The 27,624-nt window shown below is 52.0% G+C and overlaps 2 protein-coding genes and 1 pseudogene across 15 annotated transcripts in view; 1 reads left to right on the top strand and 2 right to left on the bottom strand.

The window, feature by feature from the left end:
• The window catches only part of MECR (mitochondrial trans-2-enoyl-CoA reductase), a 29,407-nt gene extending 22,490 nt beyond the window's left edge, over window positions 1-6,917 (bottom strand). For all 4 annotated transcript variants that reach the window (XM_036115416.2, XM_078073520.1, XM_036115417.2 and 1 more), the window contains exon 1: window positions 6,689-6,917. In XM_036115416.2, coding sequence (XP_035971309.1) covers window positions 6,689-6,864 — 176 coding nt within the window. In that variant the 5' untranslated portion in view covers window positions 6,865-6,917. The remainder of the gene's footprint in view (window positions 1-6,688) is intronic.
• On the bottom strand, window positions 4,661-4,769 carry LOC118550398 (U6 spliceosomal RNA; annotated as a pseudogene).
• Window positions 6,918-13,623: 6,706 nt separating the features above from the next.
• Window positions 13,624-27,624, top strand: part of PTPRU (protein tyrosine phosphatase receptor type U) — a 77,414-nt gene continuing 63,413 nt past the window's right edge. For 10 of the 11 annotated variants that reach the window (XM_036115413.2, XM_036115410.2, XM_036115409.2 and 7 more), the window contains exon 1: window positions 13,624-13,834. In XM_036115413.2, coding sequence (XP_035971306.1) covers window positions 13,762-13,834 — 73 coding nt within the window. In that variant the 5' untranslated portion in view covers window positions 13,624-13,761. Of the gene's footprint in view, window positions 13,835-20,541; window positions 20,678-27,624 lie in introns of those variants that run through there. The other variant, XM_036115411.2, reaches the window with a different exon arrangement.

Below are 27,624 nucleotides of genomic sequence, written 5' to 3'. Positions count from 1 at the left end.
TCAATTCTATTTGCTATGTAAGGCAGGCACTGGCCAGCTCTGCGAAGATCTCTTTCCCGCCTTCTGCATTTAATTAGCCACCATTTGTACTTATCTTGCATCTTCTACTCAATCACCTCAAATTGATCAATATCATTTTGAGCAGGAAGAATAAGCAGGGAGAGACTGCCATGGGCCACAGAGACTTTCTCACCCTGCTCATTACAGAGAGCCAAGAATGTGTGTCCACCATAGGGCACTGGGTGAAGGTAACCTACATCTTACGTGGCTCTCTCCAGTCTGTCGGCAATCCCCATGGTCACGAACAAGCTGCGTCCTGTGGTTTGTTGAAATGCTTGCTGTGCTGGGTATATTGTCCAGAGATCTGATTAATAAATTAATAAGCAGGGCACACTGGGAATTGCGGAAGAATGAAGCTCTTTGGCTCGCAGCTTTGTAACAGCTCACCCCCGCAGCAGGGGGCTTTTAAAGGAGTCCTGGGCTCTCAGGGAAAGCTCTTTCCCCGAGCCAAGCTCATACACTCCATGTCTCTTGGTGTGCTAGGCATACCCACTTGCCTCCCTGTGCCTCTTCTGGCTTCGCTGCCTCAAAGTAATCTTGCCCTCTCATCATTCAGAACTGCTGGCACTTCAGTACAGTCATTTTGAACAGAAAGGAATTAGAGACTTGGAGGAACTTCTGGAAGTTTCTACACAGGGTTGGCAAAGAAACCCTCTCTCTACCTTCTCAATCCCCTACTTTCTCTCAATTAAGATTGCCAGTAAGCTTGTAAGCCCTATAATATTCTGCAGCTGCTGACAGCAGGAAATGTGCCTGAAGGGAGCTGCAGAGTCTGCTCCTTCGTTTGCTGAGACCTAACCTTGTTGATCTAAAGAACAAGACTGGGCCACAGCAGGGGGATCGAGTCCCTGTCTGCAGCTGCTTTTGTCTCTTCGACAGGTACAAAGATGACCATGCATCCCCTGCCTGGCGGGCTGCTAATTACGATACCAACCAGGAGCAAAGGGGGCCCTTGGTCAAATTTTGTATCCAGGACCCCTGATTTCTAGTCGCAGCACTGCTTCCTGGAGTTTGCTAGAGCCACCACCGGCAGGCAGGCAGTCCAATGTCTACTCAGTTTCACAGCTCTCAGAGCTGGACAACTGCTGGATGAAAGAGCATTCAGTCTCATATCCATTCCCGTGGCTGCAGGATTATGTGGAGAAGGATGTTAAGGCCTCACTTTGTCTTGGCAGGAAAAAGTGTCTCTTGGGGAGAATGGGTTAAAGGGGTGTATAGGTTTTGAGTTACATAGAAAACGGAGCTTGATGGTTTATCATTGCCACAGAAGATGGGGTGGGGGGAGAGACAGCATATGTGCCCCTCTTTACCACTGCTGACCTTGGTCAACCCCTTCATTTCTCAAAGAATAACTGAAAAGCCTGGAGACTGGAGTGACCTCCTCACTCTAACAATGAGTGGCAGAGTGGGGACCAGAACCCAGGCCAGTGCCCTTGCGGGTGGGTCCCCACTGACACATCCTGAGCCACAGAGTAACCTCATGGCATCTTTGCTTCCCTTGTCACCCCCTCCAGAGTGGGGAAGGCCTGGAGCTGCACCAGAGAACTGTAGCAGTTGCTAGGAGGGCCAGACAAGCATAATAACTTGGGGTTGCACTGGTGGGGGGGGCAGCTCTCCTCCCACACTCCATACACAGGGGAAACTCCTGTCTGGTGTACGATACTTCAGAGTATCACCCTCAGGGTTTTGGCCCTCAAGTCACAGCTTAGTGTGCAATCCAGAGGGAAGGTAATACACAGGTGTTACAGGATGTGGAGTCCAGCTTGAGTCTGAGTTCTGTGATCTCAGGCTAGTCCCCTCAGAGCCTGATGCAGCTGACACCTCCTTCAGGATCACGTACTGAGTGCATGGTAGGCCCTCAATAAATATTCGCTAATCAGACACAACAGGTTTTCTCTTCCCTCTGGGCTTTTACACGTGCAGGGGCCTCTGCTTGGAACACTTCTACACTTTTCCTCATATACTGCCCACCTGATCTTCTAGGGGACTCAATCTAGACCTTGTGCCTTCAGAGAAGGCATTCTGACTATTCTGAGGGGTTTAGATACCCCTCTTCTGGGTGTCCACAGCAGTCTAAACATATCCTGACATGGCACTTGTCTCACTGGGCTATAGTCACCCATCTCCTGGGCTCAGGTGTGAGTACCTTAAGGGCAAAGACCTCAGATTATTCACCTTTGCATCCCCAGCCTTGCCTTGCACATAGTAGGCCCTCCAAGAATAACTCCTGGCTAACTTACTAAATCAATGAGTTCTGTTCCCTCCTCCTTCAACTAATGACCATAATGAAGGGCTCTAGGAGACAAATGAACAAAATCCAAATTCTCAACTGAGTGTCAAACCAAAATCCTGGTTTTTTCCCCCAAGCATCACAATTCTGGTTTAAAAACCAAGTCACCTGCATAGAGTTTTGGTTGTAAACACTGACATCAACCGGAAAAAGAAGTCCCCTGAGAGTAAACAGTGTCCTACAGTGAGGACTCACACCCCATACAGCCTGGGTCCTCACTACCTGCTCCCCCAAACCCCATCTGGCTAAGACAGAATGGGTTTGTCCAAGGGTTTCACAGCTTCATTTCATTTTGTGCTAGCAGCATGCAGGTGAGAAAGCCGTGATGACCAGGATGTTATTTTATCAAGGCTTCAGGATCTTGAAAAGGGAATCAGAAAGAGAATAACATTCCTACCAGCTTCCCCAGGGTGGGGCTGCCCTTCCTATGAAGGATAAAGATTTGGGGTCACCTGAATGGCTTATAATTTCCCCTTCTCTTCTGACCTATCTTCTTCCCCATTTTATATACCATCTCATTCTCAAAAAAACATTTGAGATGATTGTCATTGTTTCTTCAGGTCTATATCAAGGACTTTTATTAAAGAAGGGACTTCCTAGTTGTATGATCTTGGGCAAGTGACTTTCAAGCTTCTTAAGCCTCAGTTCCCGTATCTGTAAAATGGGGATAATAATGACCAAACTGGATTTTTTGTGATTTTTAAATTCCGTAATATATGTGGAGAACTTAGCCCCATGCCTGCCACATAGTAGGGGAACAGTAAATGAAAGCTGTCTTTACCATAAGACCCAGAGAATGGCAAAGTTCTGAAAGGGGACTTTCAGGAACAAAAGGAAAGAGGACATTGGAGTTTCCAGGAACTGTCTGATAGAGAATCCAGAACTCTGCACAAGGGGTATGGGCATAGGGACCTCTGAAATTTCTAGGGTTTGTAATTCTTCCAAGTTTGTCATTTTCTCCTGCAGTCTTACTTCATTTAGAGCAGTAGTTCAAACCTTTAAATGAAAAAGGCCCAAGTGCTTATTTGGCAAGTTCATTTTGGGGGGAAGAGAAAAAAGCTCTAGGGGCTGGGGGAACAAGGCTTAATAGACCAGCTGGAATGTTTGGAGGCCAACAGGAATGAAGAGAAGGACATTCAGAGATCCCTGGAAGTCTCATTCTGAGGAGTTCTGCAACCCCTCAGACCCGAGCAGACCGTTCCTCGTTTCCTCCCTGCTTTTCAAAGTGCAAGCACCACAAACTCTGCCAGTTTGGGGAACACTCTGCTCAGGCTCTGAGTGGTTCCATGGCCCTGCCTGGTGTAACCTGACCCACACAGCCAGTCACCGGCATATTTAAAGGACACCTGATTCTTTCTGTGACAGTGTGGTTACCCTAAACCTCCAAAGGCATGACTACAAAGAAGAGAATCCCAGCCTCTGGCTTCAGTCCATACACGAATAAGTCAAGTTGCCTGAATCTGGGTCAGAAGGGAAAGCCACTCTTCTGGGGCAGAGGGAGAATTACTTCCTGCCTAACAGTCTGTATCCACAAGGGCAGTGGTTCTCAACCCCGGTCAGGGCATCAGAATCACTTGGGGAGTTTAAAAAAACACAGATGTTCAGGGCCATCCTAGACCTACTAAATACCTCAGCGGAGGCATCTGGGAATATGGAGTAAAAGTGCCATAGGTGACCGTGGTGTGAAGCCAAGGTTGAGGAATACTGCATGAAAGTATCATGTTTTGAACTTCTGGGAAATTACTAGGGTTCCACACAAGGAGATGAGAGCTCTCTTTTTTCTCTAAGTGGCATCTGCTACCAGACCAGTCTGTTCCAGATTCCCTGGCTCTCCAAGAGGAGGGAACGAATCAGGAGGCAACTGCACTCAGCTGCCCAACCTTCCCAGGCCTTTCCAAAGGGTCCCATCCTCATCACCACAGAACTCAATAAAACAAAACAAAACAAAACACTTCTTATAGAAATTAGATTCATAATTAACATTTTTGGAGCACTTGTTTTGTGTCAGTTCCTTTACCAACCAAGTAGAAGCCTGTGAGAGAGGCACCACATCATTCCTGTTTGGGGTGTGTTCCTGGAAAACGGTGTTCGTCAGAGCTTTACCAACTCATTACAGCACAGTCCTCAGGGACAGGTCTTCCTGACACAGTGATCATTACCTATGATTAACATACAAGGGTTACTGACTGATGTGTCTTCTCAATATTTTCTCATGGTGGATGTGGCTAGGGTGAGTGCATGACCCTGAATTTAACTGAGGCTTATCTCCTCCAGCTGTCAAAACATCTGGCTTGAATTTTTTTTTAAAGGAAAAATATGGAATGCCTCATGAATTTGCATGTCATCCCTTGCGTGAGCAGGGACCATGCTAATCTTTGTATCGTTCTACTTTTAGCATATGTGTTGCTGAAGAGAGCACTCTGGCCTGTATTTCGGCCATAAAAATAATTCCACGTTTGCCTATCCTTTGGAAAACAACCAAACCATTTGCTGGGAATCAGAGAGTTGTAAACAAGGGATTGTAGGAGAGTATGCAGGCGCTTTTTGGTGGAGAGCATTAGATTGATCGCAGCTATTTAGCACTATTAACTATACCTGTACTGTGTCCACATTTATAATGATGTAACTGAGGCTCAGAGAACTTCAGTAACCTGCCAAACACACAGAGCTAGGATGGAGTAAGGACTGGACTCCAGGTCTGATTCCCAGACCAGTGCTTCTGCCTTAGCTCCATTACAGTGACCCCACTAGCCCTTCTGAATGGTTATAGTCACTTATGTGCAGTTTTATAATGGCTGATAATTCACATACTGTTTTTATCAACCACAGGCAAAAATCATGGATTAAGATCCAACAGAATTTTAGGAGAACATATTCATAAAAGTAATGAGGGCTCAGAGGGACTGAGTGACTTGTCTAAGATCAAACAGCTACTAAGAGGTAGGGTCTGTATTAGACCTTAGGTCTGTAAGGCTCCAAAACAGAAACTCTTTTTAACTGGCTAAAGGCACATACATAGTGTGATAGAGAAGAAATCACATGAGATAGGAGTAGAAGCTATGGGTTCCTGTCCCTGTTCTAATCCTTATTAGCTATATCACTTTGGACAAGTCCTGTCTTGTCTTCTGCAAACTGAAAACAATGGTCTCTCACCTACTTTCTGGGAAGTGAAGATTCAAGTGGACATAAAAGCATTCAGAAAATACTCTAAAAAAAAAAAAAAAATAGTAATAGAGCCTAGGAACTCAGGCAAATCAGTAAGACCTCGGTTTAAATTTCGACTCTGCCACTAACTGGCTATGTGACCTTGGACAAGTGATTTTACCCCTCTTACACCTCAGTTTTCTTACTGACAAAATGGGGCTAAATCAAGTACCTTCCCCAAAAGTGACCATTAAATGAGAGCATCCATTTGGACACATCCATTATGTGCCTGACACATAATACCCGGTCAGTAAAAGTCATTGAGGGATAAATGGATAAAAAAGATGTGGTATACACATGTATAATGGCATGTATATATATAAAGTAGTGGAATAATGTCCATAATAATGTTATATATTAGATATATAAAATAATGGAATATTATTCAGCCATAATAAAGAATGAAATCTTGCCACTTGAGACAACGGATGGACGCTGAGAGCATTATGATACATTAAATAAGTCAGAGAAAGACCAATACTGAATGATCTCACTTCCATGTGTAATCTAAACAACAACAACAAAAAAACCCAACCTCACAGACACAAAGAACAGACTGGTGCTCAGGTGTGTGTGTGTGTGTGTTTGTCTGTCACATAGGCACCAAATGGGTGAAGGGAGTCAAAAGGTACAAACTTCCTGTCATAAAATAAGCAAATCATGGGGACCTAACGTACAGCTTGGCAATTACAGTTAGTAATACTGTACTGTATGTTTGAGAGTTGCTAAGAGAGTAGATCTCGAAAGTTCTCATCAAGAGAAAAAAAATTCTGTATCTATGTATGGTGACAGATACTAACCGGACTTACTGTGGCAATCATTTCGCAATATATACAAATATCGAGTCATCATGTTGTACACCTAAATCTAATATAATACTGCATGTCAACTGTACCTCAAAAAAAAAAAAAAAAGTTAGCCACTATTACCGTCATTAATTGTGCCTCTCCGGCCTTCAACTACCTGGAAGGACCGACTTTCTGAGCTACTCAATGCGCCCTGGGCTCAGTTTGGGTCCGATTATTCCCTGCCTTCTTCCTCTACCCGCTCCCTCCTTTGTCAGACCCCCTTCTCCAAAAGCGCGTCTTAACCCCCTCCAGGAACCCCTGCCCCCATTTCGGCGCCGTCTCTTACTCGACGACCTTGGCTGGGTCCCCGTGGTGCCCATAGACCAGCGCCCGGACCCGGGAGGGCTCGGCAGATGCGGAGTAGGGGGCGGCGGCAGACCAGCCGCGGTCCCAAGCGAGGAACAGCTCGCACCGCAGCCGCGACCCGGCTCGCGCCCCCAGCAGCGCGCCGCAGCCCCACATGCTTCCCCCAGACAGCTCAGAGCCCGACAGCGCGCCTACGTCATCGGCCTGCGTCTGCGCGTCTGCGCCGCGCCTCCCGCCCCGCCCCGTCGCGTGACCACGCCCCTTGCTCTTTTTTAAAAGGTCGTCCCCTTCCTCCGGAGCCCGCGCGGTGGCGCTTCGGGAGACTGCGCGGGGCGGGGCGTGAGATGAGGGGTTGGAAGTACGCGAGGGAGTCGCGGAGGCTCAGAGTAGGAGCGTCTGAGACCGGCCTAGATTTGTGTCTACAGTCTGCGATCTGGTGTTTGATTTGGGGGAAGTCATTTACCCTTCCCTGACCTTAGTGTTTTCTTCTCCCCACCGTTCATTGAGTGCTCACTGTGCCAGACCTTTTAAGACATCACCTCATTTATTCCCTGCTATCCTGTGACAGCATAGGGAGGTAAAGTTTACTTCCCTACCACTGAATAGAGTAGATTTAAGTTGATGTGGAGGCAAGAGTACTGGGCTTGGATTTAGGTTCAACTCCTAGTCCTGCTGCTTCCTAGCTTGGCCACCTTGGGCTGGTGTCTGAAGCTCCCAGGCTCTTTTCTCATGGGTACGGTCGGGGGACAATATACCTCCTTCAAGATTGTGGTGAGGATTGGATGAAACAATAGAATAATGTTGTGGACAGAAGAGCACACTGTAAAATGCTAAGTGTGTTCAGATATAAAGGAGGGATCACAAGGAGGAGGGCCCCCTCTCAAAATGCTTACAGTGTAGAAGGGATTTATTTATTTTTATTTTTATTTTTTTTGTAGAAGGGATTTAATAGGACAATGGAAGTGCTTTGTAAGAAGATGTAGCCAGTAAAGACACTAGATCATATTTTTAGTGGAGGTGAGACATGAACATAGCTAAAACCCTAGTTGGTAGAGTAGGACAGAGGGCACTGCTGGAGTCTGAAGGAGAAAGTTGCTCTGGAAGGAGCCGGGGTGGAGATGGGGGTTCTTGCAAGAGGTGCTGTTGGAGCGTGTCCCACTCAAAATCTTCAGTGTGCATAAACACCTGAGGTCCCATCTCAAGCCAACTGAATTAGAATTTGGGGGACAGGTCCAGGAATCTATAATTCCTACAAGCTTTCAAGAATATTCTGATGCAGGTGGCCCAGGAAACAGGCTTAGACAAACACTGAGTCAGGGCTTTGAAGATTAAGAGTTCCTTTCTCTAGATTTTATTGACCCAAAGACTGCCAGCTCAAAGCCTTTTCTCTGAGGAGAAGAAAGCAAAGTGCTCTGACGAAAGCTGCAGGTGGTTGGATTTTGGCAAAACTGGCTTTGAGTCTTGGCTCTGCCATTTTTCCAGCCATTTGATTTTGGACAAGTCACTTGGCCTCTCTGGGCCTCCATTTCCTTATCCTTAAAATGAAGGAAATAATAGTATTTGTTTCAAGGCTGTTGTGAAAATCAAGTGAGCTATTATTCACTTGAAGCATTTAGCACAATGCTTGGCACATGAAAGCATTTGATAAATGTTATTAGGTTATTGTGATGATTAAATGGGAAATATCATATGTAAAACATCCAGACTAGGGTCTGGCTCATACTATGTGCTGAAAAATGTTTATACTTGTTCTTATTATTAGAGAAAGTAGATGTCCCATGATGGGGGAAAGATTCACACACACTTGTATGTGAGTGCCCATGTGCATGTGTGCACACACACACACACACACACAAATACCCAGTTTTGCTTACCTTCTGTTTTCACAGATCTACTTCTGCTGAAGACTCTCTAGGTGACATTGGGCTGTTGACATTACCTTCTCTACCAAATTGGCTCCTCTGAATTCCCTGGACAGCCTGGCTGGAAAGCCTGGAGAATCATCTAGTAGGTCTTCCTCCTGGAGGCTGGACTTAATCCCCCTGTTCACCCCAATAGCCCCCACTTTCAGTCCAGGACATCAACTGTGTCAGCAGCCTTCTTCCTAGCTGAAATCCTCTCCCATCTCTTTCCCTCCTATTTCCTTCTTTCTCATGCCTCCAGAATGATTTTTTTTAAATATTTTATTTTTAAGCAAGCTCTACACCTAACGTGGGGCTGGAACTTATAACCTTGAGATCAAGAGTCGCATGCTCTACTGACTAAACCAGCCAGACACCTCCAGAATGATTTTTTTTTTAAAACAGAAAGATCAGATTTTGTCTTTTCCTTGCTTAAAGTCCTTCTGTGACTCCCCATTACTTAGATCCAGAAGTCACAGTTCTTTGTAGAACACCATGAACTATTGACATGTTAAACTTAAAACTGTAAAAAAACAAAACAAAATGAAACTGTGATTCTATACTAACTCTATTATTCTCTCACACAACTGCCCTGTGCTAAAAGTGCATGGAGGAAAAGCACCATAAAACAAAGAAAATTCTATTCAATGTAATTAAGTTACCTTCTTGCAAGTTAGAAAAAGATGGCTATAGTTTTAATTCAGTGGCAGAACCCCTCAGCTTAGCTTGAGGAGCACCCAGGTTTCCTCAGGGGCATTGTTGGAGAACTACTGGTTGAGGGGTTCAAGTCCAGTTTTCATTACCCTCTGCACTCTGCATCCTACACTGTTTTTATCTCCTGCTGTAAGACTGTGTGTAGCCCATGATCCAACAGCACCTGATACCCACCCCTCTGAGCAAATCCATGTCTTGTGCCTTCATTCAGGTTGCTTCTGCGTGAAGTGCTCTTCCAGACTTGCCTACCTGGGAAACTCCAGGTTCAGATGTCATTTCTTTGATGTTGTCTTCCAACTCCCTAGGCTGAGTCAACCTTTGCTGCCTTTGTGTTTTCTCTGAATTGGTGTTATGGCCCTTAGGACACAGTCCCTTATTTATTTATGTGTCCACTTCCCCTTCTGGGCAAAAGTGGGTCATGTTTGGCACATCTCCATGACACCAGCACCCAATATGGGGCCTGGCCCAGGGTAGATGTCATAAATATTCCATGAGTTGAAAGTAATTGAATTTCCTCACGGCCTGGCCCTGTCTGTGGTGCTGTCTCCTTTACCCCTAGATTTGGGCAGGTCAGACCAGGCCACTCAAGGCTTCTAGAAGTCTGTGATCTTTTTCAAGTGAAGCAGAATGTTCTCTGTCCATCTGTCCACCTGTTGCTTGTGTTCTCCTTCTCCCTCCATGACAGTCTCTGCCCTGTAGTCTTATCCTGCATGAAGAGCAAGAGGGTTGTGGAGTTGGCCAGGTCTAAGTTTAAATCCTGGGCCCACCATTTACTAGTTTTGTGGATAAGTGGACAAGTGCCGCATACTTTCTGAGCCTCAGTGTCCACATACAAGAAAATAGAATCAATGGTAAACTCCTGTCACGAAGCTCTCACAAGAGTCCTCTGCAAACAGGATCACCCTTGGTTGTTTCTTCTATTCACTGGATTTCTCTCCTTGACTTTCTTGTTCTAGCTGGTCCTTCTTGTCTCTTCCCTCTCCAGCATCTGTCTGTTTCTTCCCCATCACCTTTTTCTGGCTTCTGACTTCTCGCTCTAATTCTCTGCCTCTGGTTCTTGCCTGTCTCCTTGGCCACTTCCCCAGCTCAGCATGTTGCCCATCAGGGCTCACAAGAGAGAGGACCAAGAGCTCAGAAGCCTTCCGCCCTGCCTCCTCCAGGCCCAGGCCAACCTCACTTGTGCCACCCTCAGTGAGGAGCCAGCCTGCAGTGGAGGCAGTGCACAGGGAGGGCCTACACAGACCTTGAACTCCTAGGCTCTGGCCAGTGTCACTGCCTACGAGTTAGACCCATCTGCCCCTGGGTCCCTCTGATTCCACAGTCTGTTCTCCACTTGGCTCATCTGAAGACTTAAAAAAAAAAAAGTGATTTTACTCTTCTGTTTAAGGCTCCAATAGTTTCTTACTGCTCTTAGGGTTTAACCCAAAGCCCCATAATGCCCTGTAAGCCCCACAGATCCTGCCTGCCTCTCCAGCTGAATCTGGCTCCCCTTCCTCCCCACTCCATTCCAGCCACCCTGGCCTGGCTGTTCCTCAAATGCACCAACTCCTGCTTTTGCACAGGCTGTCCCCTCTGGCCACAGTGTCCCTCCCCACGGATTTGCTGGCTCCTTCTTTTACTTCAGGTCCCAGCTCAAATACTACCACATCCTTTACTCAGGAAATCCCTCTCGGATCTCCTTAACTCAGGATCCCCCCTAATTATTTATCACAACATTCCTTCCATTTTCTTTAGACTGCACATCTTGGATTGTGATGACATATTTTGCATGTTTGCTGTTGGTCTTTTCCCTGAGAGTGTAAACCTCGCGAGGGCAAAGACCATCTCTGTCTGTATTCATTCATTTATCCATTAGGTATTTTTTGAGCATCAACTACACATTAGACACCAAGCTCTGGGATATAAGACAGAATCCTTGCCCTTAGAGAGCCCATGTTCTGGGTGGGTGGGTGAGAAAAATAATGAATATGTCACATGGTAGGTGCTCTGTTTAAAACTGCAATAATCGGGCGCTTAGGTGGCTCAGTTGGTTAAGTGTCTGCCTCTGGCTCAGGTCATGATCCCAGGGTCCTGGGATTGAGTCCCACATCGGGCTCCCTGCTCAGCGGGGAGTCTGCTTCTCCCTCTGCTCATGCTCATTCTCTCTCTCTTGCAAAAATAAATAAAATCTTTAAAAAAAACAAAACAAAAGAAAATTAAATAAAACTGCAATAATCTCTTCCCCCCCTCACTCTTTCTCCCTCCATTTCTCTGGTATATCTCTGTCCCAAATACCAGAAGCAGTGGTTTATCACTATCTCATGTACCAGAGAAGTTGCTTGTATGGCTGTTTATTGTTCTTGTTTTCCCACTGGAATGTAAGCTCTATGAGGGTAGGAATTTTTGTTTTATATTTCCACCTTGGCTTATAGGAATTGTATAAACGAATAAACGAATAAATGAATCACTATCTGGGATTTGTTAATTTGCTCCAGATGGGAGGCAGATCTCAGCCTCCATTCAAGTTAAGCCAGATGGCCTTGATTCAACTGATGCCACTACATACTAATGCACAACCTTGGAAAAGTCACCTCTCTGTACCTCAATTTCCTCAACTGTGTAATGGGAGTAATAAATAATAGTGGTGAGAATGAGTCCATGTGGGTAAAGCACATAGAAGATGTCTGGACATAGTAATGGACAGCAAGTTTGACATCATTGTACAAGGGCCTGTACTGGGTAGAGGCCCAAATATACTTAACCTGTGTAGCCAGAGGTAGACAAGGACCAAGGAGAATTAGTGATGGAGGCAGACTTCGTGGCATGAAAAGGAATAATTTTCTAAAAGCCAGCATTGTAAGGAGAAATAGATGAATTCACTATCCATAGTTAGAGATTTCAACACTCCTCTGTCAGAAATGGACAGAATCAGCGGGCAGAAAATCAGTAGGGACATAGTTGAACTCAACAACACCATCAATCATAGACATGCATAGACTATGCCATCCAACAACAGCAGAATACACATTCCTCTCAAACTCATGTGGGATAGTCACCAAGATAGACAACATTCTGGGCCATAAAACACATCTTAACTTTAAAAGACCAGAACTCATACAATGCTTGCCCTCAGACCACAGTGGAATTAAACTAGAAATCAATAACAGAAAGGTAGCTGGAAAACCCCAGATGCCTTGGAGATTAAATAACACATGGATCAGGGGCACCTGGATGGCTCAGTTGGTTGAGTGTCTGACTCTTGGTTTTGGCTCAGATCATGATTTTAGGGTTGTGAGATCAAGCCCTTCATTAGGCTCTGCGCTCAGTGTGGAGTCTGCTTGGGATTCTCTCCCTTCCTCTCCCTCTGTCCTTCGCCCCTGCAAGTGCACCCTCTCTCTCTCAAATAAGTAAATAAATAAATAAGTCTTAAAAAATAACACATAGATCAAAGAAGAAATGTCGAGAAATAAAAAAACATTTTAAACTTAATGAAAATGAAAACACAACTTATAGAAATTTATGGGATGCAGCAAAAGCAGTGCTTAGAGGGAAATTTATAGCACTAAATGAATATATTAGAAAGGAGGAAAGATCTAAAATCAATCAGCTAAGCTTCCACCTTAGGAAACTAGAAAAAGGAGAGCAAATTAAATCCAAAGGAAACAGAAGAAAGAAAAAATTAGAGCAGAAATCAGTGGAATTGAAAACAGGAAATCAGAAGAGAAAAATCATCTCCACCAAAAGCTGATTCTTTGAAAAGATCAATAAATCAATAAGCCTCTCATCAGGCTAAGAAAAAGAGAGAGGACATAAATTACTAATAGCAGAAATGAAAGAGGGGACATCACTACAGATCCCATGGATATTAAAAGGATAATAAAGGAATATTTTGAGCAACTTTGAAAGCCAGCGTTTCCAAAGACCCAACCATCTGGTTTTGTTAGGTGATGAGCACTCTGTCCTTGGAGGTATGCATGAATGTGCATTTGGAGGGGTCTAGGTAGGAGGGGATTCAAGCATCAAAGAGGACAGAGAAGCAGGGTGTCTTTGGGTCTTCTGTCCCCGAGAGCGCTGTGCCAGAGCTAAGTGTGAGCAGCGAGCGTGCTGGCTTGAGAATGTCGGCGCTTGGTGAGTGTAGAGGCCGGTGGGCCTCATGGCCCGGCCCGGGACCCCCTAGAGGTGTGTGCAGGCGTGGGGGAGGGGCGCGCCCGGGCAGTCGAAGATCGGACCAGCTGCAGCGCGCGCGGCTGCCAGCAGGGGGCGCCGCGAGACCGCGGAACCCGCGGCCGGGCCTGACGTCAGCGCCCCGCTTGCTTGGGCTCCCGCTCTGGACTCGGCGCCAGTCCCGCTCCGCGCAGCGCCGCTTCGCTCCGGCTCTGGCTCGCCTCGGGCTGGGCTTGCCTCGGGTTCTGGCGGCGGCACCCCCTGCGCCGGGCCCCGGGGCAGGCGGCGGCGCACCATGGTCCGCGCCCAGGCTCTGGTCCTGGCGCTCACCTTCCAGCTCTGCGCGCCTGAGACCGAGACTCCGGCAGGTAAGCGTGCGTCGGTCCGACCAAGCTTGCCCCGCGGAGCCCCCGGGGCCGGTGGCGTAGCTCTCAAGAAAGTGTTAAGTGTTAGGTGACCGAGCGCTCGGAGCTTGCTCCCTGAGTGTGTCTGAGTGTTGGCTGTGCGATCGGGTGCTCAGGATGTTGTGTGTTTGCGAGTGTTGTGTCCGTGAGTTATGTGTGCATGAAAAGGTGCTGTGTGTGTTGTGTGTCTACGAGTGTGTTGGGTGAATGTTGTGTGCATCGAGGCATTGGGTGTGCACTGTCTTGTGCGCCTGCCAGTGTGTAGTGTTTGTGCGGCCAAGTAGGTTGTGTGTGTGTGCATCTGAGTTTGCTTGTGTGGCCGGAGTTATGTCTGCGAATGTGTTGCATTTGTTTGCATTTTGTATATCGTGGCAGGGAGTGCTGCCTGTTGTGTGTCCGCGAATGTGCTGTGTGTTTGTGTTATGCGTGTGACCGGGAGTGCTCTGTGGATTCTGCCCGCGTGTGGATCGGGGAACGCGTGTGTGGTGTGTGTGCTTGTGAGGTTCGTGTACGTGTGTGAAGGCGTGGGAACGGGTCCGGAACGTGTGTGTCCGTGCGCTGTGTGCGCGATGTGTACGTGTGGGAGTGTCTGGGGTTGGTGGTGTGCGCCGCCGGGGGTTGCGTGGGTCCGAGTGAATGCCAAGTGTGCCGGGAATGCGTGTGTAGGAGCGTGTCTGGAGCGGATGTGAGTGTGTGAGTGTGTCCGTGCGTGCTGGCTGCGTGTCCAGGAATGTTGCGAGTGTGGTGCGCGCCTGGGCGGTGGCCGAGTGTGTGCCCGGGGCCCGGGGCCGCCCGAGGGGGCGGTATCAGGATGTGTGTGTGTGTGTGTGTGTGTGTGCGCCCCGCGTGTGTGCGTGTGTGGCGCGCGGGCCCGGAACAAGTTGTCGCGGCGGCGCCCCCTCCCCTCCCGGGTCGGGCCGGGCCGGGCCTGAGGCTCGGGAGGGAGGAAGGGGGCCCCGCGGCCGCCGACTCCGACATGTCGGGCTGTTTGTTGTTTCGCAAGTTCTGCGCGGCGCTGGCGGCCGGCTGCTCCGAGGCGGCGCCGGGGCCGCGGGGCGCCCGGGCGGGTGGCGGGGAGGGCCGAGCGCGGCAGGCCGTCGCCGGGGGCCGCGGGGCGCGCCGGGGCCGGCGGGCGGGCGCTCCTGCGGGGCTCGGCCGTGGCTGCACCGCGCGGGCGGTGGAGGTGGAGTCCGGGGCGGGGGGGCGCGGCGGCGCTGTGGCCGGGCGGGGCTGCGACGTCCGGGCGCGGGCAGGGCCTGGCCCTCGGCCGCGGGACGGCGCCCCCTCCCGTGGCGGGCAGGAGGCGCCGCCGACACCGGGGTCTCCCGGGACACTCCCTCGGTCGACTCCGCAACTTTGTGCGGCCTCCCTGCCGGCTGGGACCGCGGTGTGTGTGAGTGTGTCCGTGTGTCTCCGTGTTTCTGTCTGCTGTGTGATCGTGCTGTGTGTGTGTGTGTGTGTTCGCGTATCTGAGTGTGCGTACCCGGAGCTTGTGTCTGTGTGTCCGTGTGTGCTGTGGACCGTGTGTCGGCTGCGTGCGTGTGTCTGACTCCCCTCCCCCCCCACATCCTTCCCTGGGGCCTGGGTGGCCAGACTGCGGCCCCCTCCGGCGGAGTTGTGCCCGACCCGTCCCCTGGGGCAGGGGTGGCCCGGTCCCCTCCCGCGGCCTCATCCTCTCAATCCCCACCGTTTGGGTGGCTCCAGCCTGGTACCCAGGGCGCTGAGTAACGGGGAGACGCCCCAAGCAGAGATCAGAGCCAAGGCACGTGCCGGGCGACCTCGGCCCGGGAGAGACTCCTCCTGGCCGCCGGCCTCCGAGAACTGGCCTCCCCGGAGTAGAGTTCGCTGCCCCGCCGCCCCTTCGGGCCTCTGGGGCAGAGCTCCTCTTGCCCCCGCAGTCGCTCCTGCAGTTGGGTGGGAGCTGGGGCCTGGCTTCCTCTACCCCTCAACCCTTCCCCCAGCAACTTTGCCCCCTCCCCCACCCTGAGATCAAACTATTCTCCCCCCCTCGCCCCCGCCCTTGATTCCAAGAACCCTCCTGTGCTTCACCTCTTGCCGGCAGGGGGGAGACTGTCAAGAACTGAGGTTTGGGATGGAGTGAGACCCTGAGCAAGTTACTTCCATTGTTGGGGTCTCGGTTTCCTCATATGCCTTGTGGGCATCATAATAATGGTGCATAGTATTTGGTAGATTGTAAAGTAAGGCTCTATCTGTGAGTGCCGGGGAACAAAAGATCATTGTGAGGACTGTTACAAAGAGCCCCAGAAAGTGTGATTTGAAGCCAGGGGGACCTGGGTTCAAATTCTACCTCTGCCACTTGCTGTCCTTGTGACCTTGGGCAAGTCACTTCACTTCTAAAGTTCCTGGCGCCCTTGTAGCTATTACCTTTGGGGCTTCATTCATAAATAAATGCTTTGTAGAAGGGGTACGATCAATCCTTGCCCTCAACCCAGGTAAAATCAGTCCGGCTCCCTGAATGCCTCCTGAGTCCCCTGCCCCACCAAGGGTGGGTGTGTGATGTCTTGCAGTCATGCAAATCTGGCAATAACGTATTCCTCTGTGTTCTAGCTCATTTTGTCCTTTTGGTTGCTAGGGTTGTGGACAACAGGAATGAGGGAGAGGCTGCCCAGTGGTTTCAGGTTGGGCAACAAAGGCTTGTCTGAGCAGCTGGCCCTTCTCCCTGGGGCCGGGGGAGGAGACTCAGCAGGAGGTGGTGAGAGTGGCCAGGGTGGGGGATGCTGAGCTCCTTGGAGGTCCCCTGCCCAACTCAAGTGTCAGAGGGAATTCAGGGTAGACACCTGCTTGCTTGAGGCATGCTGCCATCCTTCCATCTGCTAAGCTAGACTTGTGGGGTGCCTTTTCATGCCCGGCTGGCTTAGCTAGAGTTGCTAGGGGTGCCTTGTGCCCCCCTTCCTCCCGCAGCCCCCTTCTGTCCTCCAAGCTGTGCTTTCTCCCCAGAACTCTCTAATTCCACCTTTTCTCCTGGTGAACTCCTGTTCTTCCTTCAGGTATCAGCTTAGGCATCACCTCCTCCCTGAAGCCTTCCTTGGTTACTGCCCTGTTCTAGCTCCAGAAGGGAGAGTGGGGGTTGATTGGATTTTTTCATAGCATTGTAATTATTGTAATTACAGTTTATTGGTCCTTTCTCCCTTACAGACCATGAGCTCTATGAGGACAGAGACTGGGTATTTAGGTCACTTCTGAATCCTTAGTGTCAGGTACAAGTCCTGGCCCACCGCTGCTGAATAAATGTGGCAAGAAAGAATGAATGAGGTCCAGTGGGTCAAGTTCTGAGCTGGAGAAGCCAGATGGGGGCGCACTGACTCCATTGAAAGTAGGGATTAAAGAATTCGGTTTTCCCTCCAGGAATCTGGAAAATTCTGCTGGGGGAGTGGGGGTGTTGTGTGTGAAAAGGCCACGTACAGAGTCATCTGGGAGCTGTGAGTTGGGGAGGTTGAGTCCCTGGTGGAGACTGAAGGGAGCGGGCTCTTGCCTGTCATCCCCTCCCCCACAGCTTCCAGCTCTGTCTCCAACCCTGTCCCCTCCCCCCCCACCCCAGCAGCTGGCAGGGCTTGTCCTGCCCCCAGGCTCAGCCTTTGTGCCCGAGGCCTCAGCAGGTGGTGAGAAGCATCGAGTCCCAACCGTCAGTTTGAGCTGAGTGTCCTGGGAGGAGGGAGGGCAGGCCTTGCATCAGGAGGGGGAGACTCCTTCGGTTCTCTGTCCCAGATCTTGGAGTGGGCAGGTGGGATCACAACCTGTGTGCTGACTGTTTGTGAGCTCCAGGGAGGGGAGGAGGGCTTCTCCCTGTAGTGACCCCTGCAGGTGGGGTTATGGGAGGCTGGCTGAGGTGTGTGCAGGTGTGATCCTGGCATCTGGGCAGTCAGAATGGGGTGAGGGGTGTGTGTGTGTGTGTGTGTGATCGTAGCCTGGGGCACAGGACATATATGTGGCTTGTCAGGGTGTCTAGCCATCTGGTTACCCTGCATGGCAGGATCTGAATTTGGAATAGGGAGGTGACCAGCTGTTTGGATCCCTGGGGAGCCTGCTGCTAGGGTGTCTTGGTATCTAAGTGTCAAATACCTGGAGTTTGGGTGTAGACCTGTTTGGGTGGGTGGCATCTCAGTATCTAGGTGTGGGTGTCCCAGGACAAGGCTATGGGAGGATCAGGGTGTGCCAACCTAGGTATGGCCCTGTGTCTCTGGATCCGGAGGTGGGTGTATCCAGGTGTTCTGGCAGTCCTCAGATTAATGGGTGTTCAAGTATGGGAGTGTCTCTGTGTTGTGTCCACATGTGGGGCTATCTGAGTACTTGGGTGTCTGGGTGTGGGGTTCCCAAGTGTCTGGATATCGGAGTGTGGGGGGATCTGTGTCCGGCAACAGGGTACCCATGCATTAGAGTATCCAGGTGTGTGTGAGTCTGGGTGTGGGGTGCCCTGTGGTCAGGGTTTCTGTCTCCAGGAAAGGGGTGCACATGTGTTGGGTAGGGAGTGTCCCGGTGACTGTGTACAGCTATGTACGAGGGCCTCTGCCACTCAGCTTCTGACACCCCCTGCCCTGAGGGTTGCCTCCTGATCTCCCTTCAGACCCCAAGGCCAGGAGCCTCTGGAGAAGGCCCCACTGGTTCTGCTTCTCTAGAATGGTTCTTCTCATTCTAGAGCTCACTGTCAATTGAACTTCCTGCAAATAGAACTTCTCACAACGATGGAAATGTTTTCTACCTGCAGTTTCCAATATGGTGGCCACTTATTCACATGTGGTTATGAAATTTAAATTGGTTAAAATTCATGAAAATACAAACCAATCCCACAGTCACACTTGCCACATCTCAAGTCCTCAAGAATCTCATGTTGCTAGTGGCTGTTGTATTGGTCGGTGCAGGTAGCGGATATTTGTATCAGGGCAGAAAGTCCTATGGACAGGGCTGTCCTGGAGGTGTGAGGCCTGCATACCTCAGGGGGTGGACGTGGGCTGATTGAACCATCACTCTGCAGCCATTGAAGAAGGTTTTGTCGAATCCATGTCCCCTTCCTCCCAGCCCATCATTTCTTGCCTGGACTATTGCAGTAGCCCTCCTTGGTCTCCATTCTGCTGTCAGCTCCCTAGCACTTCCAGCACCTGTGACCTGAATGGTCTCTTGAAGGCAGACCTGGGATGCTGCCACTCCCTTGCCCCAAGCCCAAGGCTCTCCAGCACCCAGGGGACAAAACCCAAACCCTATATGATGCACCCCCCGCTTTCTGGAACAGCTTCATGTTTATGCCTCTCCTCCCCTGACCACACTCGTGCTTGTCCACCTTATGATCCAGGATCACCAGGCCAGTCCTCATCCCAGAACCTGCCAGGCCCTTTCACACCCCTCTGCCCTAGCACATGCTGTGCCTTCTGCCCAGAATGCCTCTCCCGCCCTTCTCACCTCGTGGGGGCCTGCTGACTGGCCCGGCCTGAGTCCAGCTCTGTCACTCCCCCAGGGATGCTCCTTACTTCCCCACACCCCTGCACGGCTTTTCCGATTTCTCCTATAAGGCACGTAGGACAGGACAGTGTGCTGAGTAGTTTTCCATCTTCTTTGCCCACCGGGCCGGAAGCCCCCTGAAGGCTGGGCTGGGTCTTTGTCATTTCTTGTCCCCAGGGCTTTGTATATCGTTGGTGCCCACTCAGTGTTTGCATTGATGTGAACCCCTGGGTACACAGGGAAGGCTTGGAGCGGGTGGAGGGTGGAGCTGGGCTCTGGAGGGCCGTCACGGATGGGGGCCAGTATGCCCCCTGGGCTTGCTCCGGGCAGGGCGGCCATTGCCTGCAGAATGGCTGGGGGAGGACTCCTGAGGTGGACATCTCAGAAGAGGCTGTTGCTGGCTGACTCAGGAAGTCTTGGGCAGATTCCCAGGGTGCAGATCCCAGGACCTAGTGGTGGATCAGAAGGGATGTGGAGAACAGGGACTCGGAACGGTCCCTGAGGTTTTGGAGTAGAGTATAGAAGCTGGGTGGAAGGATTGGGATGGGGGAATTGGGAAAGGGTGTGGTTGGGGATATTTGATGACCAAGATCACAGTTGGGGGCAGAATAACAGCTGAGGGATGGGGGACAACTGGGGATGGGAGACAACGAGGGATGAAGATATATCTGGAGGCTGGGGACAGCTGGGGCTGAGGGGACAGGTGGTGTTGGGGGGACAGCTGAGGGTTGGGGGGCAGATGGAGGATGGAGAGAACCGGGGGGCATGGGGCAGTTGGGGATAAGGGGTGACAACTGAGGGCACCTGTGTGGCTCAGTCGGTTAAGTGTCCAACTCTTGATTTCGGCTCCGGTCAGGATCTCAGGATCGTGAGATCAAGCCCCGCGTGGGTCTCCGCACTGGGTGTGGAGCCTGCTTAAGATTCTCTCGCCCTCTCCCTCTGCTTCTCCCCTCCCTTCCCCCGGTCGCACGCGCGCACTCTTTCTTTCTCCAAAAAAAAAAAAAAAGAGGTGACAACTGGGAGGTGTCAGAAAGCTATGTGGACGACAAGGATAGATGGGTCTCAGCTGAGAGAGTGGGGGATACTTTGCTCAGAATGCTTGTATATGTGTGTTTACATGTGTGAAAGTGTGCACCCTTGTGGTTGCACATGTATGTAAGTATGTGTTTTACTTTCAGTGTGGTGAAGAGCACGGGCTCTGGGCTCTAATCCCAGCTCCACCACCACCACCAGCTGTGTAACACCTGGGCGAGTTACTCGGCCTTTCTGGGTCTTCAGTGTTCTCATCTGTGACATCGCTGTAATTATAGAACGCGCTGCATGGAGTTGCCCGGAGGATATATTTTATATACGTAGGTATGCTGTTAGTACAGGGCCTGCCACCTAGTAAGCACTGTGTAAGTGCTAACAGTTATTAAGCCTGTGTGTGTATGTGTGCGGGCACCCTGCGTGCTCAGAAAAGTTTGTTTTTGGCTTCTGATGACATCCAGGCCCTGGAGGGGGTGGTGGGGGGGAGGGCAGCAGTGACCAGCCAGGTTGGTTGGATCTGGCTCGCCTCTCACATCCTCGCTGTTCTTCATCCCACTTCCTGCTCACCCTGTACCAGGGTCTAGTCCAGTAGGTCTCCCTCTCCGTCTCTGCCCTGTCCTACTCCGCACCGCCCTGCCCTGGGCTGGGGGCCAGAGGATGTGCTTTGCTTGCCCAAAAGCTTTTCAGCAGAATCAGAATTCATTGTCTGCCAGCCAGCACGCTGGGGCCCTGCTCAGATAGAAATACCTGGACAATGTGCTCAGTTCGGGCTGCCTGTCCCATGGACAGCAATGGCTTCATCCTGTGCCCTTGGAGAATCACTGGGGTTGAAGATGTTGAGTTTTGGGGGACGGGGTGGAGGGAAGTCCACAGGGCAGACGAGGCCTCAGCCCCCAACCCGTGGGTTAGCCGGCCCAGACTGCCAGCGCTGGAGTCACAGAGTTTTCTAGCAGTCTGGGCGTCCCCGCTGCCCAGTGCATCACAGCACATGTGACCTCCCTGCGGGGCATCGGCCGTGTGCCGCGTCTTTGCCTTATACTCCGAACTGCACTGCATCACGGTGCTGGCCCGCTGCGGGCGTACGCTCTCCGGGGTTCCTGGGCTCAGCCCCTCAGGACTGGGCCCCTGCATTGCGTCCTGGCACTACACCGAATCTTAGCCCTGCTCTACATGACCGCGCCGGGATTCTGCCTTGCGTTGGCAGTGCAGAGCCTCCTGGGGGTCTGTGCGCTCCACCTCTGCCTTGACCCCTTGTCCTGCAACGCCATCCCTCACGTGTCCTGCCATTTGTGTCTTTGCTGCTCTCGTCTGTGCTGGATCATTCTACCAGATGTCACCGCTGCATTGGGAAGGTGGACTCTCCTGGGTTTCTGGGTAGAGCCCCTCACACCGGCCCACTGCCTGGAGCCCACACTTGGTTCTCTATGGCCACACTGCATGTTTGCTCCGTAGAGCATTTCTGTTCTGCGCTGCACCACCTCACTGGGCAGGGTGCCTTGCATGGGGCTTGTGGACTCTCCAGGGATTTGGGGCTAGCTCCTAGCATCCTACCACTGCGCTGTGCCAACAGATGGCATGCGACGGCCACACTGTATCTCTGCATCACGTGGCGTCTCTGCACTGCACGATTGCAGTGGGGATCTGACCGTGTTGGGCATGTGGCCTTTCCTGAGTCTCTGGGCACAGCTGCTCTGCGTTCCACCTTTGCACTCTACCCACACAGCATGCCTTTGCCTCATGCGCGCTTCGGTCCCAGTGCTTTACTGCACGGCGCTGGATAGGTGCCCTCTGGCCAAGCCCTTCCCACGACACGGCACCATGGCCACCGCCACGCTGCCCCTTACGGCGTCTCAGCCTTTCTTGGGATTCCCGCTGGGGAGTCTGCTAGTGCCCTTTCCCCCAGGTTTCTGTTGGCAGCCGCAGTTGAGCAACATCTTTGCCTCGAGCGGCCGCCCTGCATGCACCTCTGCCCCACATTGCACACTGCTCGGGGAGTCTGTACTCACACTGTGGCTTGGAGCCACTTTGTCAGGCTCTGGGACTGGCTTGGGTTTTTGCGGGTAGCACGTCTGCACCGTACCCAGCATTGCATCTGCGCATCTGTGCATGGACCGCACAGGGTTACCGCCCTGCACTGCACGTGCTCACGGTTGGGTTGTGTGCACTCTACTGGATTTTAGGACCCCAGAGCCCTTGCATCGAATTCACGGTTCCGCACGGCATCTTCACTGCGCTCCATTTCTGTGCTGCTTTCTACCCCTACCCTGGAGTCTACACCTGCTCCGCTGCTGGGGACTATATTGAGCTTGTATTCTGGACTAGGCTTCCCCACCCAGCGGTTCCTTCTGCACCACACCACACTCTTCTCACCCCTGTGTCTCTGCACTGTTGTGCGCACCTGCACCAGACACATGCTGGCCGTGAGAAGTCACTGAGCAGCAGCTATGTACCTGGCCCCGCCCTAGTGTCTGGAGAGCGAGGAGAACCAGTAGGGCTCGAACTTGGCGCCCTGGCCTTCTTCCGTGCACCTATCACGGAGCACCAAGCGCCCGCCCAGTGTGCCCCTGGATGCGCGGCCCTGGCGCGCTGTGCCTCTGTGCAGCCCTGGGTCAGGCCCACGACGGATGCGGCACCTCTGCGCTGGTTCCGCCATGCGCACGGGGGGCTGGTACCGGGGTCTGTGCACGCCGTGTGCTCTGCTCCCCTGTGGTGTATGACTGCATTCCGCCTCTGTACTGTGCAGAGCTGCTACACTGTGCCCCTCCGCCCCCCCGCACACCACACCGTGGCACCCCACAGCCCTGTGTCTCCATGGAAGGCAACAAAGGGCAGTTTCGCACCGTGTGGGTTTGTGCATGGCCCTCTGCCTCTCTGCTCAGCTGCACTGTGTTTTGATATCATACTGCAGGGGTCTGTGTACTCTTCGCCTCCTGTACTTCTGCACAGCGCAGCTCCCCATTCAGCCCTTTGCCTCTGTCGGGAGCCGGGCTCCGCCCTGTGCCTTCCCCTTCTACCACCAACATGGCGGCCCTACCATGAACCTTGGGATTTGTGGTGCATAGTGATCAGGGAGATGGGGAGTGGGTCTGGCCTAAGTGTTCCCTGCTGTAGTTGGCTTCCTTCTATCCTCAGTGGAGGTGGAAGGATGTTGGCATTGCTGCTCCCTGTGTTGGCTCCTGGAGGGGGTACCAGCTCAGCTTTGTCTCTCTGTGGTCCTGTCTTGGGTGATCTTCCTGGCTGCAGCCATGCTGAATCCTGGGTGATTAGAAGGTGGTCACCCCTGCCCTTAAGTAATTACTCATTGGTTATACAGGGCTCTGGAGAGCAGCTCTAGGGAACCTGGGCTGAGGTCTGGATGTATGGATCTGGGCAAGTAAAGCAGTGAAGTGGGTTGGGCCAGGTCTCTGGGTTGGAGTCATGGTGCTTGAGCCTGGGTGGGGTTGGTTGGGGTCAGACTAGTTGGGATCATGGGGCCGAAAAGTCTAGCCACTGTTGGCCACCTGCTATGCACAGGGCTTGGGGATGGGGTTCGGAGGCCAGTCTCTGACCCCAGGAATGGAGAAGGTGGGGTTAGATGGACCTGACATGGAGCTGTAGTTGGGGTGGGGAACACAGGATAGGGCTGGGTTGGGCAAGAATGTCCAGTGGTGAGGCCAGTGTTGGTTCCAGGGTTGGGCTGGGCTACCTGGCATAGGGATGTGGCTTCAGATGACGAACTAGACCAGGGCTGTCACTGGGGTTGCATTTGGTTTCCCTGGGCCAGGGTTGGGTCTGTGCCTGTGATTGGGTATGATCCCAGCCCCCAGACTTGCAGTCTGGCAGGAGAAGTTTTGTTTCTCCTGGGGCCACCCTTGGGAACTGGATGCTCTACTAACAAACCAAAGAGAACAAAGATCTCATTGCAAACAAACTCTGTTTACCTAGGGTCCTTCCGAAAATACTGGTGTTGGCTAGTAGCCAGACTTGGCACAGAGCATCATTCCCTGTGTGGTGGGGAGGAGTCTGGTGCTCACACAGGGACACACACACACACACACACACACACACACACACACACACACACAACTCCCTGCTACCCCACCGCATATACTCACCTCCCCTGTAGGCACATGCTTATCACTGAGTATGCCCATATACCTCTGCACAGGAATCTACACCTGCACACCCCCAACTTCATAGCACACTGCCTGGGGGACCCACACTCGGAGACCCATGCTCACCCTCACATATACCTCTGCCCCATAGTCTCTCTCTGCCCTCACATTCTTCTTGCTCACAGGCATGCTCACACAAATGGAACCAGAACTCTAGAGGTGGTGGAAGTGGCCGTAGAGGTCACCTGGGTCCCCATTCTCATTTCATAGGTGAAGAAGCAGAGATTCAGAGAGGGCCAGTCGCCTGCTGCAGGTCACACAGGGAGTTAGAGGCTCAGCGGGAATTAGATCCAGGTCTCCTGCCTCCCAGCTGAGTGCTCGCGAGTCGGTACCAGGCTGTCACTCTCACAACCATGTACACGCGCACACACACACGTCAACATATGGAAACACACGCACATGGAGATGTGGAAACCGTCGTGCTGGGGAGACCCTCTTCCCACACTCACTCTTCCTGCTGAGGTTGCTTTGCCCCTTACATCGCCCCATCCAGAGCCCAGCCGGATGTGGATAAGCCATCCTCCTGCCTTCCCAAATTGTGGCTGACGGTTGCTGAGGCAACCGCCTGCCAGATTGGGGAGATTAGCTGAGGAATGTAGCTGGGCCAGTTTGAGCTGAGGCTGGGGGAACTGGTGGGGGTCCTGGGTTGATTCAGCCCACCCTCGCTGCGAGGCCAGGGCAGAGATGGGATACCCATGGCGGGGTCTGGTTTTCTCCCTGGCCCCAGCCTGGCTGAGACCGTGTCCCCGGGGCTTGGACTAGGCTGGGGGAAGGGAGTGTGGGCCGTGTGTGTGTGTGTGTGTGTGTGTGTGTGTGTGTGTTGTGCATCTCTCTGGGTGTGACTAGAGTGTGTGCTGTTTGCATCTAGGATGGAGACCTGAGGCTCCTTTCCTCAGCAGTTCCTGACATCTGACTGTGGACCCCATAGGGGCTTGTCCCACCGAACTCCCTCCTGATCCTGTGCTGCCCTTTGGAGAACCCACCTGCCCTCCTCCTGGCATAGAGGATGTATCCCTGTCTCACCTGAAGCCTGCTCAAACACCTACTCTGGCTTCCCAGTTCTAAATGAGGCCAAACTCACCTAGACACATAAGGCCCTCCCTCCCTGGTCTGGCCTTGGCCTTCCTTTCTCCAGCCTTCTCTCCCATTGCTTGGGTCAGTCTGCGCTCCTCTCTATGCTCTGGACTAACTGTGTGTTGATTTCCTCCCCTCCTTTGCTTCTGCCCGGCCCTTTGTCTCAGATACCTTTCCGCCCATCTCTTCTGGCCACAATGATAACCATCCTTCCAGGCCCTGTTCAGATGCACCCACCTCCAGAAAGTCTTTCTCCCGGACCCCTCCTTGTGGTCTTGACCCTTCTCTGCTTTGTCGTATTCCGTCACCCCCACGCAGACTGGGAGGTCCCTGAGGGCAGGGCAGAATCTTAATCATCCTTGTGCCTCTAATAGTGTCAGCCTGGGACCTGCTTCGTACTTTCAGTGGATTAATTTCCTGTGAATGGAACTGAATTAACACATGTGGCCAGCGGAATACCAGGGCCTTATTTTGTCTGGACCTAATCTCCTTGAATAAAGAAAGGTGACTTAAATCCCAGCTTCTGGGACTTAGAGCGTGGCCTTGGGCAAGCCACCTCATCTCTCCGTGTCTCGGCTTCCATTTGTAAAACGGGAATAATAATAGTACCTGCCTTATGAATTACTGTGGAGTTTCATGGGCATAGGTGGACATGATTGTAAGTGGCAACAGTCTCATGGTGGTGTTGATGTGTGTGTGTGTACATGTCTGTGGCCCATGTCTGTGTTGATGGAGTCAAGAGGGATTCCCTGCTACCATTCTTGCTCTGGATCCAAAGTCTGATCTAATTCCCCCCAGCCAGGTCGGTGATCTCCAGCAGGAGTTGGGTCTCTAGAAGGAGCTGGGGCTTGGCTTTGGGGCTGTGGCTCGTGAGCCATCCAGACTGGAGGGGATAGGGTTTTCCTTAGGACCTAGGAGGCCTGACTTTTCCCACCCCAGAGTTGAGCTGGGGAGGATTGGGGATGGGGCTCTCACTGAGGAGCCTGGACCCAGAGATGTTATCCCCTAAGGGATGTGGTTGGAATTGGGCTTGGCCCAGAGGCACAGGGCTGAGGATGGACATGGACCAGGGAGAGGGAGTCATTCTGCCTATGGAGGGGGAAGTTCAGCCAGGGAGGTTACCTTGGCTGAGATCAGTTGTGGGAGTCAGGGAGTGTCAGGGGACACTCTGGCCAGGGTTAGCTGGTCTGGGGTCTGTCAGGCAATTGGGTGGTCTTCTGGTTGAAGTCAGATGGTCTGGATGAAGTTGGGACCACTATGGCCAGGGATAATTAGCTGGGGGCTACTCTGGCTGAGGTCAGTCTGTCTGGGGGCCACTGACCTGGGGCAGTCTGGGAGTTACTTTGGCTGAGGTCACATGGTCTTGAGGGTCCATCTGACTAGGTCAGTCAGTCTGGGAGTCCTGATAGCTCACGTGGCCTGGCTGAGGATGGACAGGGGGAAGCCAAAGCACTCCCAGGCTTGCCCCAGGGCCATGGATGAGACATCCTTGAGCAGCTGCCTTGTACTTGAACCTGCCTTGTAAAGGAATAGGAAGGGCCTGAGCCCCATCCAGGCTCTAGATCCTGGGCTTCCCTTTCTGGCAATCCCTCTGCCTTAGGGAGGCGTTGGCCAAGAACCTCGGGAGCAGACTGCAGACTCAGCTCAGGCTGAATGAAGTCAGCTGTCCCCTCCTTCAGGAAGCCCTACCTGACCATCCCTGCTGGGCACGGCCTCCCTCTGTGCTGTACTGTGGGTCATTTTCTAGAGGGAGAGTTGAGGCCTTCCCAGCACAGGTTGGGTTAAAACTTCCCTCCCACAGGCCACAGGGCATGCTGCTGACTTGGGATTTTCACACAAAGAGGCAAAGAGCGCAGCCAAGGTCCTGCTCCAGCTCTGGAGAGAGGCTTCTGTTATTTCATCGCATCCACTCGGTGCCAGCCTCATGCCCACATCTCATTGTTTTACACTCCAGTGGGGTGCAGGAAGAGGAATGGAGGACCCCCGACCGTGGCGAGCCCCCCAAAGTGGAGTCCCTGCCGCAGTGCAGGTGCCTGCCTGGCACGT

Source organism: Halichoerus grypus, chromosome 5 (assembly GCF_964656455.1).
Source record: "Halichoerus grypus chromosome 5, mHalGry1.hap1.1, whole genome shotgun sequence".
In the NCBI taxonomy this organism is placed as follows: Eukaryota; Metazoa; Chordata; class Mammalia; order Carnivora; family Phocidae; genus Halichoerus; species Halichoerus grypus.
Note: the sequence above shows the minus strand (reverse complement) of the source record. Positions and strands in the feature narration are given on the sequence as shown.